Source organism: Chiloscyllium punctatum, chromosome 45 (assembly GCF_047496795.1).
Source record: "Chiloscyllium punctatum isolate Juve2018m chromosome 45, sChiPun1.3, whole genome shotgun sequence".
Lineage (NCBI taxonomy): Eukaryota > Metazoa > Chordata > Chondrichthyes > Orectolobiformes > Hemiscylliidae > Chiloscyllium > Chiloscyllium punctatum.
In genome coordinates, this window is record NC_092783.1 from 54,836,952 (window position 1) to 54,853,688 (window position 16,737).

The 16,737-nt window shown below is 45.5% G+C and overlaps 1 protein-coding gene across 10 annotated transcripts in view; it reads right to left on the reverse strand.

Annotated features, from left to right (window-relative positions):
* The window catches only part of plekha6 (pleckstrin homology domain containing, family A member 6), a 344,270-nt gene that overhangs the window by 13,086 nt on the left and 314,447 nt on the right, over positions 1–16,737 (reverse strand). For 9 of the 10 annotated variants that reach the window (XM_072563808.1, XM_072563807.1, XM_072563813.1 and 6 more), the window contains 8 exons: positions 15,214–15,279; positions 13,213–13,293; positions 12,144–12,293; positions 11,451–11,552; positions 11,045–11,159; positions 8,880–9,025; positions 4,101–4,280; positions 1,390–1,489 (listed from right to left, as the gene is read on the reverse strand). In XM_072563808.1, the coding sequence (XP_072419909.1) occupies positions 1,390–1,489; positions 4,101–4,280; positions 8,880–9,025; positions 11,045–11,159; positions 11,451–11,552; positions 12,144–12,293; positions 13,213–13,293; positions 15,214–15,279 (940 nt within the window). The remainder of the gene's footprint in view (positions 1–1,389; positions 1,490–4,100; positions 4,281–8,879; positions 9,026–11,044; positions 11,160–11,450; positions 11,553–12,143; positions 12,294–13,212; positions 13,294–15,213; positions 15,280–16,737) is intronic. The other variant, XM_072563810.1, reaches the window with a different exon arrangement.

Sequence of the window (16,737 nt, forward strand, 5' to 3'; positions counted from 1 at the left end):
ACAGCACCAGGCATATCTAATAAATACATTGTCACCCGGGTGAAGCTACAAAACAGGACTACTTGTGCGAGAAACAGCATAAGCAGCAAATGATAGATAGAGCTCGGTGATCCCACAACCAACGCTTGATCAGATCTAAGGTCTGTAGCCCTGGTGCATACAGTAATGAAAAGGTATTAACAATTAAACAAATCACTGAAGGAGATGAGCACAGCACCTCAGTGTGAAAAATAAGGTTGGTGCATTTACAAACATCTTCTGCCAAAGTGCCAAGTAAAGGATCTCATTTGGATAGCACCTTTAATATGAGTCACTATCCCAGAGCACTTTAAGAGGAGACCTATCAAACAAAATTTGACCCCAAGCTTCCATTATGGTTGGTGGCCAAAGGCTTGGTCAAAGCAATGGATCTTATGGAATGTCATGAAAAAAATGAGAGATATGGGGCAGGAGGCCCCTTAAGAGAAGATGGTCCAGAGCAATCCAATTCAGTACCGCAAATTGGAGAGGCCGGAATTGAGGGAGAGTAGATACAAGTGCAACATACTGTCAATGACATGGAGTATTTTAGGAGCAATGGTAAACAAGAAGCTTTAATTAAACAGCTCCCATTATCCTGGCTGGATAATTCTGTGGATAAGATTATTAAACACTCAGCTGCAAAACCAACAAGCTCAGCTTAGATTTACTACAGAGTCAAAAGTGTGGCACTGGAAAAGCACTGCAGGTCTGATAGCATCCAAGCAGCAGGAGAGTTGACGTTTTGAGCATAAGAACTTCATCAGGAATTGGGGGGGGGGGGGGGGGGGAGCTGAGAGATATATGGGAGGGGGTTGGAGATGGGGGGAAGATAACTGGGAAAGCGATAAGTGGGGGAGGGTGATGGTGATAGGCAGGAGCGGAGGGTGGAACGGATAGATTGGAAGGAAGATGGACAGATGGGACAGTTCAAGAGGGCGGTGCCGAGTTGGAGGGTTGGATCTGGGATAAGGTGGGAGGAGGGGAACTGAGGAAACTGGTGAAATCAACATTGATCCCGTGTGGTTGGAGGGTCCCAACAGGGAAGATGAGGTGCTCTTCCTCTGGCCATCAGGTGGCTTGGATCCTAGCTACATTCCCCCCAGCCCCACCCCCTCCCTTTTATCTCTCATCCCCCTTGGGCCCTCCCAGCCCCCAACATTCCTGATGAAGAGTTTAGCTTGAAATGTCGAAACTCCTGCTCCTCGGATACTGCCTGACCTGCTGTGATTTTCCAGCGCCATACTCTTCGACTCTGATCTCCAGCATCCACAGTCCTCACTTTCTCTTGAGATTTACTACATCCCAGCACCCAAACACAAGCTCCGTGAACCCAGGGAACACATCCGTTTGGTCTCTCGCAGATCGTACCTTTGTTGTGTTTCTCAGCTTCCGTGTCCTGCTTGCTACCCTCGGGGTTGGTCTGCAACATCAAACGCCCTTCCTTCTTGGATCCCTCAAGACCCAGTTTCTGCAAGAAACAAAACAAAATTAAACATCAGGGCTGAGATAGCCGAGACGTGAGCTGAGGTGCCAGCCCTTGTGGACTGACTGGAGAGAAAAGGTGGGCAGTGGGGGGGTGGGGTGGGGGGGGTGGGAGGGGGAACAGGTGCTGAAAACCCTGCTCCCTTTGGAATATGCTCGATGACAGAGGGTCCCCTCCCTTGAATGAAGAGCATAAAGAACTTGAGGTTGGGGCAGGTCAGGACGAGGTTCTCAATCCATAGTCTAAGTGTATGAATCTCTACTATGGATTCTTCTCTAAAATGATAGACAGAAAAGCTCTGTAAAATCCAATGAGGCAGAAAGGAAGTTCTCTGTTTAAAGCTGATTGTTCAGCTAATGTGCTGGAGATCTTTCAGCATAACTGATCCGATCAGTTAGCATTCACTCTGGTTTAACATCCAAAGGGGAGAATTGCCTCAACCAAGTTACTCATCCTCTCTTTAAGCAAAAGACATGTGACTTCTCTTCCTGGTAAATTTGAAGGCCATAGGATTCATGATCCTTAACGCCTTTGTGACTACATTACATCAGAAGAGGAAAGAGACCACAATTGCCCAAGACATTTAGCAAGTGGATGAACCACTCAGACTAGAACAATCTCCGTTTCATGGTACCTGTGGGCCATGTTAGTTGTTGGAGATTGAGTATGGGAATGGCAATGCTACTCATTGCTGGCTGTCGTTTAGGTTTTTGGGAAAGGGCTAAAATAAACTCTTGATCCATTGGCCCTTGCTAGAAGTGGACATTTTCAAGACCATGTAGTTGAGCTTTGGCTATTTGACCATGAAAGCATTACCACTGGTGACAAATCCTTGTCCAGGCTCACTTGGTGACTTTAGCAAGAGAGGATAAAAGATGTAAGGATTTCTTCTCCCCAACTGGACTGGACAAAAATCCATTTCCCAAAGCAGGAATGGTGACATGGTAACTGCAGCCTGACCCTGCACTAGCACAAACTCAACCAAAATCAGTCAGTAAACAATGCCCATAATTCAGCAGTAACTAACCCTTAAGTTACCAGCCTCTGATTTGTATTATGGCTGCTACAAGGTAGAGTGAAATCTGATGATCATTCAATGGAGCAAAATCCTACAAAAGATCTGTATGTCTTTGTGATCACCCTTTCCAATTTTTAAAGGCGAGCAAGTTATAAGGAAGGTTCACAGACATTGTAGTGCTTTTATTCATTTTATTCTGTCCCTATCCTGGTTGGAAGTTGCACAATGGCTCAGTGGTTAGGTTTGCTGCCTCACAGCACCAGGGTCCCAGGTTCAATTCTAGCCTCGGTTGACTATCTGTGTGGAGGTTCCACATTCTCCCCATGTCTGTGTGGATTTGCTCCGGTTTCCTCCCACAATCCAAAGATGTGCAGGCCAGGTGAATTGGCCAAGCTAAATTTCCCATAGTGTTAGGTGCATTAGTCAGAGTGAAATGGGTCTTGGTGGGTTACTCTTCGGAGGGTGGGTGTGGACTGGTTGGGCCGAAGGGCCTGTTTCCACACTGTAGGGAATCTAATCTAATCTTAATCAAAGCTCTAGATGAATAGAAATAACAGAGTTGTTTTGGATAAACTCAATAACTGCCCAGTCCCCGTGGCCACCCACCTTTAGTGACCAAAGATGATGATCCCCATAATGATTTGCTACTACTACATCTGAAATGTAGCAAACAGTGCCTGCTACAGGGACCCTGCTGCACAAATCAAAGTACAGTGAGACACTATGCCCACAGTTTTATGAATCACACATCAAATTCAAAGGGAAATACACCAAATTACAACACATCGGCTACAACAAAGAGGCATGAAATAAGGAGTTTCCAGTTATCGATTTGTGACTGACTTATTAATAAGAATTTCTGTTCACTCATCATCCTTGGTGCCTCTGATCTGTGCTTAGCTCCTGACAATGCCAGATTTTTAAATCCTCATCCTTTTTTCCCCCAAACCCTCTATTTCCTCACCAGTCCCCTTTTCTCTGACATGCCCTACGACCCTGTAGGATCGTCGCACTCCTCCAATCCCGGCCTCTCATGTACCATCCCAATTTTCTTCCCTCCGTGCTGCAATCTTAGCCTCCTCGGCTCCAGAATTCCCTCCTTCAGGAATGGGGCAGAGACATTTAAGCTGCTCCGTTAAACCTACTGCTTTGACTAAATTTTTGCTTCTCCTGTCTGGATACTTTCTGATGTGACTGAACCTCCGTTGAAGCACCTTGGTACATTTTACTGAGTTCAAGGAGCTTTATTAATGCAAGCTCTTATTATTACGTTAGCATGTCTCTGCACATCTAAAAAACTTTAAAGAGATTAGAATCATCCTGGGTCTAGTAAACCCGATTTGGGTCTCTGGTATTACAGAGACACTCATTAACTGTGCTGCAATGCACCATTGGAGCCATGTCAGTACAATTGAATGAGAGTTACTTTCAGCATTATTCCTAGCTGAAAGATTATTGTCAATGCTGCCTCATGTATTCTACTTATTTCATGCCTTGAAATCACATGAGCAGGACTAAACAGATGGGAAACCACAAGACTTGGGACTGATGTAGACAGTGGCCTGGCCAGCCACTTACTGCCGTGCCTCCTTCCATTCTCTTCATCTCCAAAGCTGTCTTCCCTTTCTCCGCCTGCTCCCAGATGTCCTCGATAGAGTAGGCCCAGAGGCTGCTCTCAGTGGGAAGAGGAGGAACTACGGGCAACGACCCTTGAGGCAGGTAGGACTGCGGAAGGGGAGGTCGTGGCGGGCGGGTCTCCTGAGACAAAGAGCGAGCAAAGCATAAAGAGTAACTGCAAAGCCAGGAAGACAGTGAGTGAGTAAGAGGAGATTAGTCTTTGGAAGGCTTCCCCTTTGAAATGAAGAAACAAGGAGGAGTTTAGGATTTTAGTGAATACAGAGGGTTGTATCTTGGTGTATCCTTTAACGTTGGTGTGCACAGCTGGAGGTGAAACCACTTCTCCATCGTTTCTCTTTCTCTCTGACAGGGTTTGAGTCATGGGGTCTCCAACACATTTGGCCCATTGAATCTGCTTCAGTCAAAAACAACCACCTAACTATTCTAAATCCCATTTTCCAGCCTTTGGCACATAGCCTTGAACGTCTTGGCATCACAAGTGCACATCTAAATAGTTCTTCAATGTAATGAGTGTTTCTGCCTCTATCATCCTTCCAGGCAGTGACTCATAAAGGTTGCTAATTCATATTGGAGGGGGGGGAAGCGGGGTTTGGTGTCTCGGTCACTAGGTGGTCATCTGACACTTTATGCAAGTGGTCATCATTTATATTCAGTGTAACTGGCTACTTGAATATTTGCAAAACAGTGCCAATCACAGGTTAGCATGGTGGCTCATTGGTTAGCATTGCTGCCTCACAGCACCAGGGACCTGGTTCGATTCCAGCCTCAGGTGACTGTCTGTATGGAGCTTGCACATTCTCCATGTGTCTGTGTGGGTTTCCTCCGGGTGCTGCAGTTTCCTTCCACAGTCCAAAGATGTGCAGCTTAGGTGAATTGGCCGTGCTAAATTGCCCATCGTGTTCAGGGATGTGTAGGTTAGGTGCATTAGTCAGGGTTAAACATAGGATAATAGGGTAGGGGTTTGGGTGGGTTAATCTTTGGAAGGTCAGTGTGGACTTGATGGGCTGAAGGGTCTGATTCTATAAAAAACCTAAACCACATTCTATCCCTAACAGTAACCTGTCCATATACTCCTCTGGACAGTGGTCACTGGGTAGAGATCAGGAGGATACACAGGTCTTGACCCTCGGTCCCCTGGATGATTGATACTTAGACAAGCTGTGATGCTTCCCCTAGTGCTTTGACACTATTCACTTCTGAGCTCAGCTGCAGTGCAGGATACTACCCAATAGATGTCTCATGGGCTGCTTCCAAATCCCTTCTACTCTGCAGCAACATGTTTTACAAGCAGTGGCTTTGCAACATGCCAGACAACAGCACTTTTCAAACTCTTTCATGTGGGGAGTTCTTGCAAATATTGACACACGCCCAGGACTTCGCATCCTAGCTTCTGAAAGACTGAGGAGCCAGCAAACTGAAGGGAAACTAAGGTCTCTTTGTTTCAGAGGAATACAGAAGTGGAAACAACAAAATGTACAAATGAATGGAGGCAGTCAGAAACCAACAGCTTTTCCAGAACCATCTTGTGTGGCCTGATCAGTTTTTTATTTTGGCTTTGACCTGGTGAGCAACTGGAATTGGGTTGAGACTGTGCCCCTCCTTCCCAAATCCAGAATGATTCCATCTGGAATCCTTGTGGAAGAGAATGGGTTTCCATCTCAACTAGTTTGGGTTGTGCGTTCCCCAACTCAAATCCCTGGAGGTGTAAGGGCAGAATGCTCAATAAAAGCCACAGCTGCCCGTTTGTCAGTACAATATGCAATAATTGGATAACTGCCTAAAACAACATCATACAGAAACAGCAGTCAGGTGACGTACCAGCACAGTCTGACAGTGGTTAGCACTGCTGCCTCACAGCAGCAGGGACCCAGGTTCAATTCCACCCTCGGGTGATGGTTAGATTAGATTAGATTAGATTACTTACAGTGTGGAAACAGGCCCTTCGGCCCAACAAGTCCACACCGCCCCGCCGAAGCGTAACCCACCCATACCCTTACATCTACATCTACATCTACATCTACCCCTTACCTAACACTACGGGCAATTTAGCATGGCCAATTCACCTGACCTGCACATCTTTGGAGTGTGGGAGGAAACCGGAGCACCCGGAGGAAACCCACGCAGACACGGGGAGAATGTGCAAACTCCACACAGTCAGTCGCCTGAGGCGGGAATTGAACCCGGGTCTCTGGCACTGTGAGGCAGCAGTGCTAACCACTGTGCCACCGTGCCGCCCACAAATGGTCTGTGTGGAGTTTGCACATTCTCCCTGTGCCTGGATGGGTTTTCTCCAGGTCCTCTGGTTTCGTCCCATAGTCCAAAGGTGTGCAGGTTAGGTGAATTGGCCAAGCTAAATTCCCCATAGTGTCCAGAGACTTGCAGGCTAAGTGGGTTAGCCATGGGAAATTCAGGGTTATGGGATAAGGTGAGTCTGGGTGGAATGCTCTTTGGAGGGCCAGTGTGGACTTGATGGGCCAAATGGTCTGCTTCCACAATGCAGGGATTCTATAATACTACCACTATAGGAACACTGGAGTAATTTGCCAAATTACTAATTGGAAACTATCTGGATCAGAATCCTTTCTTTCTTTTTCATCCTTCTGTCAATTTCTTTTCAAATTGTTTTATTTTCTTTCTTCTTCCTATTTTCTACTGTTTTTCAATATTCATTCATAGGATGAGGGCATCACTGGCTAAGCCAGCATTCATTCCCCATCCCTACTGGGCAATTGAAAGTTAATTACATTGCTGTGGGTCTGGAGTCACGTGGAGGCCGCACCAGGTAAGGATGGTAATTTTCTTCCCTACAGGATATTAGTGAACCAGATGGGGTTTTCTTGACCATCAATTGGTCATCAGGGGCACACGGTGGCTCACGGTGCTGCGTCACAGTGCCAGGGACCCGGGTTCGATTCCAGCCTAGGGTGACTGTCTGTGTCGAGTTTGCACGTTCTCCCTGTGTCTGTCCCCCCACAGTCCAAAGAGGTGCAGGTGAGGTGAACTGGCCATGCTAAATTGTCCATAATTTAAAAGATAAAATGATTAAAAGTGGAAGGAACTTTAGGTTTGTGTTCAGAACAATGGTGAAATGGGCAAACAAGAGTAGGTGGCACGGTGGCACAGTGGTTAGCACTGCTGCCTCACAGTGCCAGAGACCTGGGTTCAATTCCCACCTCAGACAACTGACTGTGTGGAGTTTGCACATTCTCCCCGTGTCTGCGTGGGTTCCCTTCGGGTGCTCCAGTTTCCTCCCGCAGTCCAAAAATATGCAGGTTAGGTGACCTGGCCATGATAAATTGCCCGCAGGGTTAGGTGAAGGGGTAAATGTAGGGGAATGGGTCTGGGTGGGTTGTGCTTTGACAGGTCGGTGTGGACTTGTTGGGCTGAAGGGCCTGTTTCCACACTGTAAGTAATCTAAAAAGAAGTAGAAGATGGGACCATCAACAACTTAAGTGTTTAGTTGGAAATTAGTACTGCAGGGTTTCTAACAATTGTTAGGTAAATACTGAACAGAGTTACTCCCCTATTGCTAGGAAAAGGGAGTATAGGGACTGGAAAGAGTGAAGGACAATTATGTTTCTGGAGGACAGAAGTCACATTGAACAGTGGAGATATGATCACTGTTGGAATTGTGCTTGATTACTTTTATTTATTTTTAACCAACCTGCTCAGACATGTTATGGGACACTTTTGCAGCAGACAGGACTTGAACTCTGGGGCATCTGGTCCAAAGGTAGGGCATTACCACTCTGCCAAACGGCTACCCCTTGATTGTTCTTATACCATCAAGAATTAATCATGTTTACTTAAGCACAGATAGGATTGACGGTCAGAATCTTTTTTCCCAAAGCTGAAACATCTAATACTAGGGGGCATGCATTTAACATGAGAGGGAGGAAGTTCAAAGGAGATGTGAGGGGGAGGTTTTATACAGAGAGAATACAGTAGTCTGGAACGCACTGCCAGGGGAGGTGGTGGAGGGAGATACGATAACGGCATTTGAGGAACTTTCAGATAAGCACATGAATATGCAAGGAATGGAGGCAGACGGACTAAGGGCAGGCAGAAGGGGTTAGGTTTTTTTGGCATCATATTTGGCACAATGAAAGCCCGTTCCTGTGCTGTATGGTTCTATGTTCCCTCACGACATTAAGTTAGAGTCAAAGCCATGATCGGAAGGTGTTGGCTTGATGCTGTTAATGGGAATTTCCTAAACCTTACTTCCTTGTAATTTGAAATGAATCAGCTGGTCCCTGGGTATCATCCCATGCAGATGGTTTTGAAGCAAGTTCTGCAGAAATCATATTGGACTCAAAACATTGGCTCTGTTTCTCTCATTACAGATGCTGCCAGAGGCGCTGTGTTTCTCCAGCACTTCCTGTTTTTATTTCAATATTTACTTGTTTCACTTGACAGCAGACACAACAGCGTGACTCAACATCAGCATTTGCTCACTATAGCACAGTTAAATACAGTTTGTGTTAGGTCTGATATCTCATTAATTTTGAATGCTTTGGCTAAACACCAATTACCACTGGCAGAAGGGAAGGGGATCAGACCATTAGTAGCTGTGGAGCAGCTAGGATTGAAGTTGACATGAGCAATAACAACTCATCTCTCACACACTGGAACTATGCTCTTTCCAGGACTATACAGATGTCACTAAAACCCCACCACAAAGACGGGGTGTTGGTTTGTCCATCCTGAGTCAGGACTTACATTGCTTACCTCCTTGGCTGTCTGCTGAGCGGACACCTGTGACTCGGAGATGGGGGAGAAGGGGCTCAGTGGACTGGTGAGGCTGGTGGTGCTCAGAGGGCTGGCAGGACTGTTTGAGTTGAAGGTGCCCATTTGGGCACTTGTCACTGTGAAAAGAAAAAGATCGAGATTCGAGAAAGAAACTAGCCATTCATTTTCTGTGCATCACCCACTGTTTATAGAATCTATCCAATCTTCCACATATCTGGACACGCGATGCATATAGCTCAACCCATAACGACCCAAAATCACCACAATCCGTTATCATGAGAGGTTTACAGAGAGTTGACTGTAGTTGGCTTTTCTGTAAGATGGGGAATTTCAAGACTGGGGACACATTTTGTAGGTGAGATAATTTTTAAAAAAGACATAAGCAACAATTTTTTCACACAGGGGGTGGCTTGAGTGTGGAATGAACTTCCCGAGGAAGTGATGGATGCGGGTACAATTATAACCTTTAAGAGACATTTGGATGTATACATGAATAAGAAAAGTTTGGAGGGACATAGGCCCACAGCAGACAAGTAGGACAAGTTTAGTTTGGGATTCTGTTCAGCATAGCCTGGTTGGACCCCAAGAGTCAGTTTCTGTGCTGTGTGACTCTATGACTCAATGAAATCAATACATGAAGATGGAAGACTACATTTTCTGCGTTGACCCTGTGTGGGCAGTTTATGTGCTTTTGTCACAGATTCATTATATAGAGTCTATAGCAATGGCAGAGTTAGTGTATGGCCCAAAGCACTGTGAACACTATTTGTTTTGCAATGTATCATACAAGCATAAAGAGTATACAGCACAGAAGAGGCTGTTCGGCCCATCAAATCTATGCCAACCTACTTTCAACCACTTAACTCACAGCTTTGAATGTTATGTCATTTCGAGTGCTCAACCACGTACGTTTTAAAGGTTGTGAGGTTGCCCCTCTCTCTTGCTCTCCCTCGCAGCAGTTCCAGATTCCCACCACTTTGAGTGAAAATGGTTTTCCTCAAATCCCCTCTAAACCTTCACCGTCACCTCCCAACCTCAATCACATTAAAGTATTGAGACTTGCATTTATACAGGGTCTTCACAAACACAGGGTGTCCCACGGTGGTGCTTACAGTGAAGTATACACACACACACACACACACACGCACACGCACACACACACACACGCGCACGCGCACACACACACACACACACACACACACACGAGGGAGAACCTCACTGGTCTGCTTCCTATTTTGTCCTGGCATCTTTGCTGTCCAGCTGAGTTGGCACAATGACATAAAGTCTCACCCAAAAGACAGAATGACCAACACTGCAGCACTCCCTCACTATGGCACTGGGAATGTCAGCCTAGATTACGTGTTCAACACTTAGAATGGAACTTGAACTGACTCCAGGTGCTACCACTGATCTGAGGTTGGCACCTATGAATTCCTGAATGCAGTAATTCAGGTCTTGTCAGGAGAACTGTGCAGAGTGTTACTAATGAATTATCCCAGTACAGAACTTGATGAATAGGATGGTTTATCCTGAAATCAGGCTGAAGTGAACATGCTGTTGGAAGCAAGTCGGTAACTAGGATTCCACTTTTCGTGATAACCCACATCGAGTTCACATTTCACCAGCACACTGCCCTGCACTGTCTGCCCACAATGGTAATATACCATCTACCAGGGCCAGGGAGAGAAATTGCAGACCCTCGTGTTGTTCTTGGTCAAAGCATAATCTTAGAGTATTAAGACACAATTAAAGAGGAACTTCTTCTCTCAGAAGGAAGTAAGTCTGTGGAAGTCATTACTGTCAAGCCTGGGTCATTAAATACATTCAAATCTGAGACAGGTAGATTTTTAATCAGGAAGGGAATCAAGAGTTATGGAGAAAACACGGGAAAATGGAGATGAGGATCGTTGGATCAGCCATGATGTCATTGAATGGCAGAGCAGACTCAATGGGCTGAATGGACTACTTCTGCTCTGAGGTCTAATGGTCTGGACCCCCAGACCCAAGCATAGTGGTCCTTCCCTCCTAACCCAGGTACAGAGCCCTTCTGCAGCCTCAGTCCTCGGGCTGTGAGATGTCTTGCCATGCTGGCCCCTGATGCCCACCCCCTGCCCACACGCTGGGAATTGCCATACCATGCTGTTTAAGGGGCTCCGTTGAAATTCGGTCGGGATAAGACTTCCGTAGTCCCTCCATGACATCTTGGATTTTCCACAGCTCCTTCTGAATGTGCTTGTGCCCCACCTCATCCTGTAAAACGATCATAAACCCCGGGTCAGACTCATTTCCTACACCTTGGCTGACATCACACCCTCGATTAGCTTCCTCCACAGGAGCGGAAAGTGCTATGAAGCGAAATTCAAAATCATTTAGAGGTGTGATTGCACAGTTACAGTAGACTTTATCTTGATGAATTAGGATGGGCGAGAAGATTTAATGGGCTAACCTTGCACCTAGTCCTCTCCTATGTTTCCTCGATGTGGATGATTATTGATCATTTTTACCAGATTACCTTTGCTTATGAGTTTATGGCAGTGTTACCTGCATTCCCATGGGGCTGTTCAGCTGCTCCCATAAGTCATTGTGAATGATGGACAGCTCCATTTTGAGGGCATCGCACTCCATCTTTGTGTTTGCAAAGGCCTAAAATGCATGCAACGCACAAAGCAGGACCAGAATACAAGTCAATACTATTTCCTTGTGAAAAATCTCAACGCATCATGAAAGAAACAAGTACATTCCATAACTAATGGGGTGCTTTTACATCCATAATTGGTGACCATCTTCATAGACATTGTCAGTGATAAGCCATGACTATGGTAATAAACAGGGACTCAAGGCCTTGGAGGTGGAGCTTGCTTGCCACTGAAATGGCTCAGCATTGCTTATACTCTGTTGCTAACCGTGCAAATGCAGGCTGGTTCACCTTTTGTGGGGGCAGCTATGTTTGTCTTGCTTTTAAAGCCGTTGAAGCACTCTTGCCCGGGCCGGTCTCATGTGCCGAATTTGCTTCCGTCAACCGGGCAAGGTACGAACACCGAGCAACATGCTGGCATAATCTAGCGAAGACAAGCTCCTTTCCAGCGCACTCGATTAGACAAAGTGCTGAACTCCCAAGACTGCCAAGACAGTCAAGCCTCGCGGGTCAAACATAATTGCGGCCCCACCCCACCCCTGGCCTTCCGCCACCCCACCTCCACCCCTCGTGACCTCGCGGTAACTCAGCTCCCATACCGTGGTTGCTTGCGAGAGCTCCCCGCGAATGTTGATCAACTGATTCTGCAGAGATTCTTTTTTCTGTACGAGTTGCTCGGTGTAACCGGGCTGGTTAGGGTACATCTCCATCTCCCGATGGGTTTTCTCCAAGGCACTTTCCAGGGATTCCTGGAGTATGGAAGGAACAGCCAAGGAAACCCTTTGAATCAGCTTCAACCACCATTAAAAACAAAACAGACACTCGTTCTTCTCTATAGCTGAGGGAACAGATGGGGACATTGAGGAACCTCAACAGTGGAAAGGACAAAGACTGAATAAACGTGTTGTGGCTAAGTGCAGGTTCTGTCCTGAATGCAAGTGAGTGGGTCACCTCCACAGCCTCCTCCCCACCCATCAATCAACCCAGAAACCATCCTCATTTGTACCATGGAATTATCCTCCACTCACAGAATAATCCTACTTTTATCAAGAGTGTTTGGGCTGGCTGCAGTCACATGTGTGCTATTTGCTAGAGTACATAAAAATCTACCTTGTATAAAGTAGGGAATCCATCTGAAGCTGAGAAAGCAAGAAAAGAGGGAAAGAGGATAGAGAGAGAGAAGAGTCAAGAGAGAAGGAGAGATGCATAGAGAGGAAGAGAGAGATAAAGAGAGGAGGACAGAGAAGGAGTCAGAAAGATAGAGATGGAGAGAGTAGAGATATCATGGACAAATGGCACATAAATAGTTAATATTCAGATCCAGTTTACAACGCAGCTCAACACAGCTGATAGGACTGCTTGTCATCTTTGATCTTTCAAGGCAAAACAGTTTACAACTACAATGAATGTAAAATATATAGCTCCTTATGGTCATTTCTCGAACCTTAGAAGTATTTATGTTAACAATGTCTGAAGTCAACCTACAACGTGTCCACAATCTAGCCAGTTGTCCAAGTATGGTTCAATCTCTGGACATGTTGCAAGTTACTGAAGCTTTTGACCAGAAAAGGCACAATGAACAATGTGGACAAAGGGCCCTTCTCTAGCAATGCTCCAAGAAAGCGGACATGAAGAAACTATCCAGGGAGCTAGAAAACATTAAGTTACCTTCTCCTTCCGAAGCTGCAGGACCCATTTCTCCTGCTCCCGCTGGTTCTTGCTCTGCTCACAAAGTCGGCCCAGCAGTTTCTGTTTCCCAAAAAATAAAGAAAATGGAGTCAATGTTCGGGCGGACTTCTGACAGAGAGTGCAATAAGGCAAACATTTGCAAATCTTGCAGGCATCAGATGTAATTAATTAACACTGTGCTACCTCGTAAATTCATCCACAGAAGTGGCTCCTGCTGCAAATGATTAGATTGTGTGAACATGAATAACGTTACAGTCATTCTATTGTTATGGTTCATCATAAACATGTGGAGGGTAGGGACTGATTAAGAATCTTGAACACCAAAACAAAAAGTGTTCTCATCAATACCTGTTTGCAATACAGCTCCACGCTCCAGATCTTTGGATACTGGTTGTGGACGAGGGAACCTTATCAAGGTGGCCACTATCACTTCTAGGTACTGGGTTGTGGAGGAAGTCATTAGACTGGCTACCTGGCAAGGGGGCACACTTTCACCACTGGTGGGCACCACACGGGCTGGGAGTTTCTTATCTCCTTTCAAAACCAAATTTTAATTTAATTAGGTAAGTTTCCTTTAGAATTTCATCTTTATTTAAGGGGCTGTGAACTAATTAATTTGGATCATTAGGTAATAGTTTTCTCAAAAGCGTGCATAAAGAGACAGCTGCTACCCTGGGACTTTGATGGGTAGAAGGTGGAGATATTTGATAGGAGTTAAACATAGTTCTTCGAACTAAAGGGATCAAAGGATATGGGGAACAGGGAACTGAGTTGGATGATCAGTCATGATCATACTGAATGGTGGAGCAGGCTCGACGGGCTGAATGGCCTCTTCCTGCTCCTACATTCTATGTTTCCATGTTTCCATCTGCAATGCTGCATTCTGTGAACAAATCTTCACCAAAAAAAAAATTGGTGTCTCAGTTTATACTACCAGCTTGCTTAGATACATTTAACAACAGATTGTTTGTCAGTAACTTCAGCATGAGTCATTGAGATTTTGATCGCCAATTCATCATCAGATACTGCAGAGGAAAAGAGGCAAGATTTCCCAACCCCTGCCCCTGCCTCACAGGAGAAATAACATGCAATGCTGGGGATACACTTGCGAATCTCAGGATAGTGGTACCCTCCATCTCTCAACATGTTCTCAACTTTTGTAGGCACTTGCTCAGATATAGGTTCATTTCAATGGTCTACGTTCACCCCAAAGTAGTCAGTCCTCCAAAAGCGAGCAAAAGAGTGGCAGCAAGTCATTCGGCGGTGGAGGCATCATCATTGAGCCTAATGCACCGATGGCTGCCCAATTTTCTTCATTGTCCAAAAACGGGATCGACAGCTTAAAGAAACAAAAGCTAAAAACCAAGGTAATCACCCAACCCTGTCCCTGACACACCTCACCATTGCCTTTGCGCCAAAGCCCCACACTGAGCCCTTCTCATCTCCTGGAGTTCACTTTTCATGAACATTACATCTTGGAAAGATCCAATCACACACTGAGCAGTGTATCAACCAACTGAGACATCTGGAGATCATAACATTTTGATATTATGTAGGACAGGAAAGAAAACATGAAATCCCAATAATTTCTTCCAGCTTTCTCTGTGGGGCGTATTTTTCCCCCATGTCCAGCTACAAATGTTGGGGGACAGTGGACATGAATCCCACAGCCACACCCTCCCAAGAAGGCCCAGTCTTTGTTCTGATTGGACATTATTCTTCCTCTTTCCTAGGTTTCAAGTTGTGCAATTACTTCCCCCCCGCTCCCCCTCCCCCAGTGAACCCTTTGGTACCAAAAGAATCCCTCGTACATGGTTTAAGATGGCAAGTTGCTGCCAACAGGATATCAACAGCTTAATACAAGACCAAAACCGTACAGAGTGAGTTAACCTGTTAAACCCTTGCTGTCAAGCCATGTCAGAGTCCAGCATTGTGGAAATAATCTTACTGAGGACACTGGTAAATAAATGTGCAACTTACATCAATCTCCACTTCATCGACTTTGTAATGCTCCAGTGGGTCCTGGAATCTGTCCTGGTATGGAACCTGCAAATACCAGGAATTGTTAAAGATTCTGACCTTGCTGTCTGGAGCGCACATTCATCAGGATGTTGACTGCATTGTACGCAGTCAATTTACAGCTGCCAATTCTGGATTGTTTTATAGTTTAAGTTACTGGATACTGCTCCCTCACTTACCGCTGCTATGATTGTTGGTATCAGTAGCAGGCCAATTCCCCTGTCTCATGCTCTACAATCTAACAGGGCCATCAAAACTACAGTCTGTTCTGATAGAACATGATAGTTCCATTTCTGCGCGTTATAAGAAAATCGTGAAATAGCAGCACCATTTAAACCAATGGAACCTGACTCATGTAAGGAAAATTCACATTCTACATGTAATGGTCTAAATTATTCAATTGCATTATAGCCAATTCATGTTGAAGAAATGCTTGCTATAGCAGAACCGACTGTACAATCAAACTAAGAGCGACGGACGGTCACAGTTAGAAAGGATCATAGCTTGATTCGAATGAGAAGAAACACACTCCACTCTCTGGCCTTGATTATTAGTAACTGACCCTAACTGCTTCTATACGGCTGTCTAATTCACTCTGATTGTGCAGAATCCTAACATCCCAGAGTGCCTTCTGGTTACAACGTGAGAAACAGGGACAGCAGGTGGCCATTCAGCCCTTTGAGCTTGATCTGCAATTCAACAAAACGCTGGCTGGCCTACCACCAATTGTCTGAATATCTATTGCGAAACAAATCTTCGCAAAACCAAAGATTGCAGGACAGTTTATGGCCAATAGTTGAGCATCCACAGGTAAGATGATTCCAAACATTCGCAATCATTTGAATGAAGACATTTCTCCTGAACGTGCAACCACTTATTCCGAGACTGAGACTGCTCTTGTTCTAAACTGCTAAACTAATGGAAATATTCTCCCATCCTGTCAAGTTCCTTAAGAATTTTCTATATTGTTTTGTGGGAGATTGATTTTAAACTGAAAAACCAGCGAATGTCTACTCAAACAAAAACAGAAATTGCTGGAAAAACTCAGCAGGGTCAGTGAAAGATGAACTGAGTTAATGTTTCAAAGTCCAGTGACCCTGAGAGAGTCCTAGAGTCATACAGCACAGAAACAGACCCTTTGGTCCAACCAGAGTAAGTGAGGACTGAAGATGTTGGAGTTCAGAGTCAAAGAGTGTGGTGCTGGAAAAGCACAGCCGGTCAGGCAGCATCCGGGGAGCAGGAGAATCGACTTTTTGGGTATAATGTGAAGGGCTTATACCCAAAAAGTCGATTTTCCTGCCCCTCGGATGCTGCCTGACCTGCTGTGCTTTTCCAGCGCCACACTCTCGCCTTCGGTCCAACCAGTCCTTGCCGAACATAATCCCAAACTAAACTAGTCCCAACCGCCTGCACTTGGCCTATGTCCCTCCAAACACTTCTTATTCATGTACTTATCTAAATGTCATAAATGTTGTAGCTGTACCT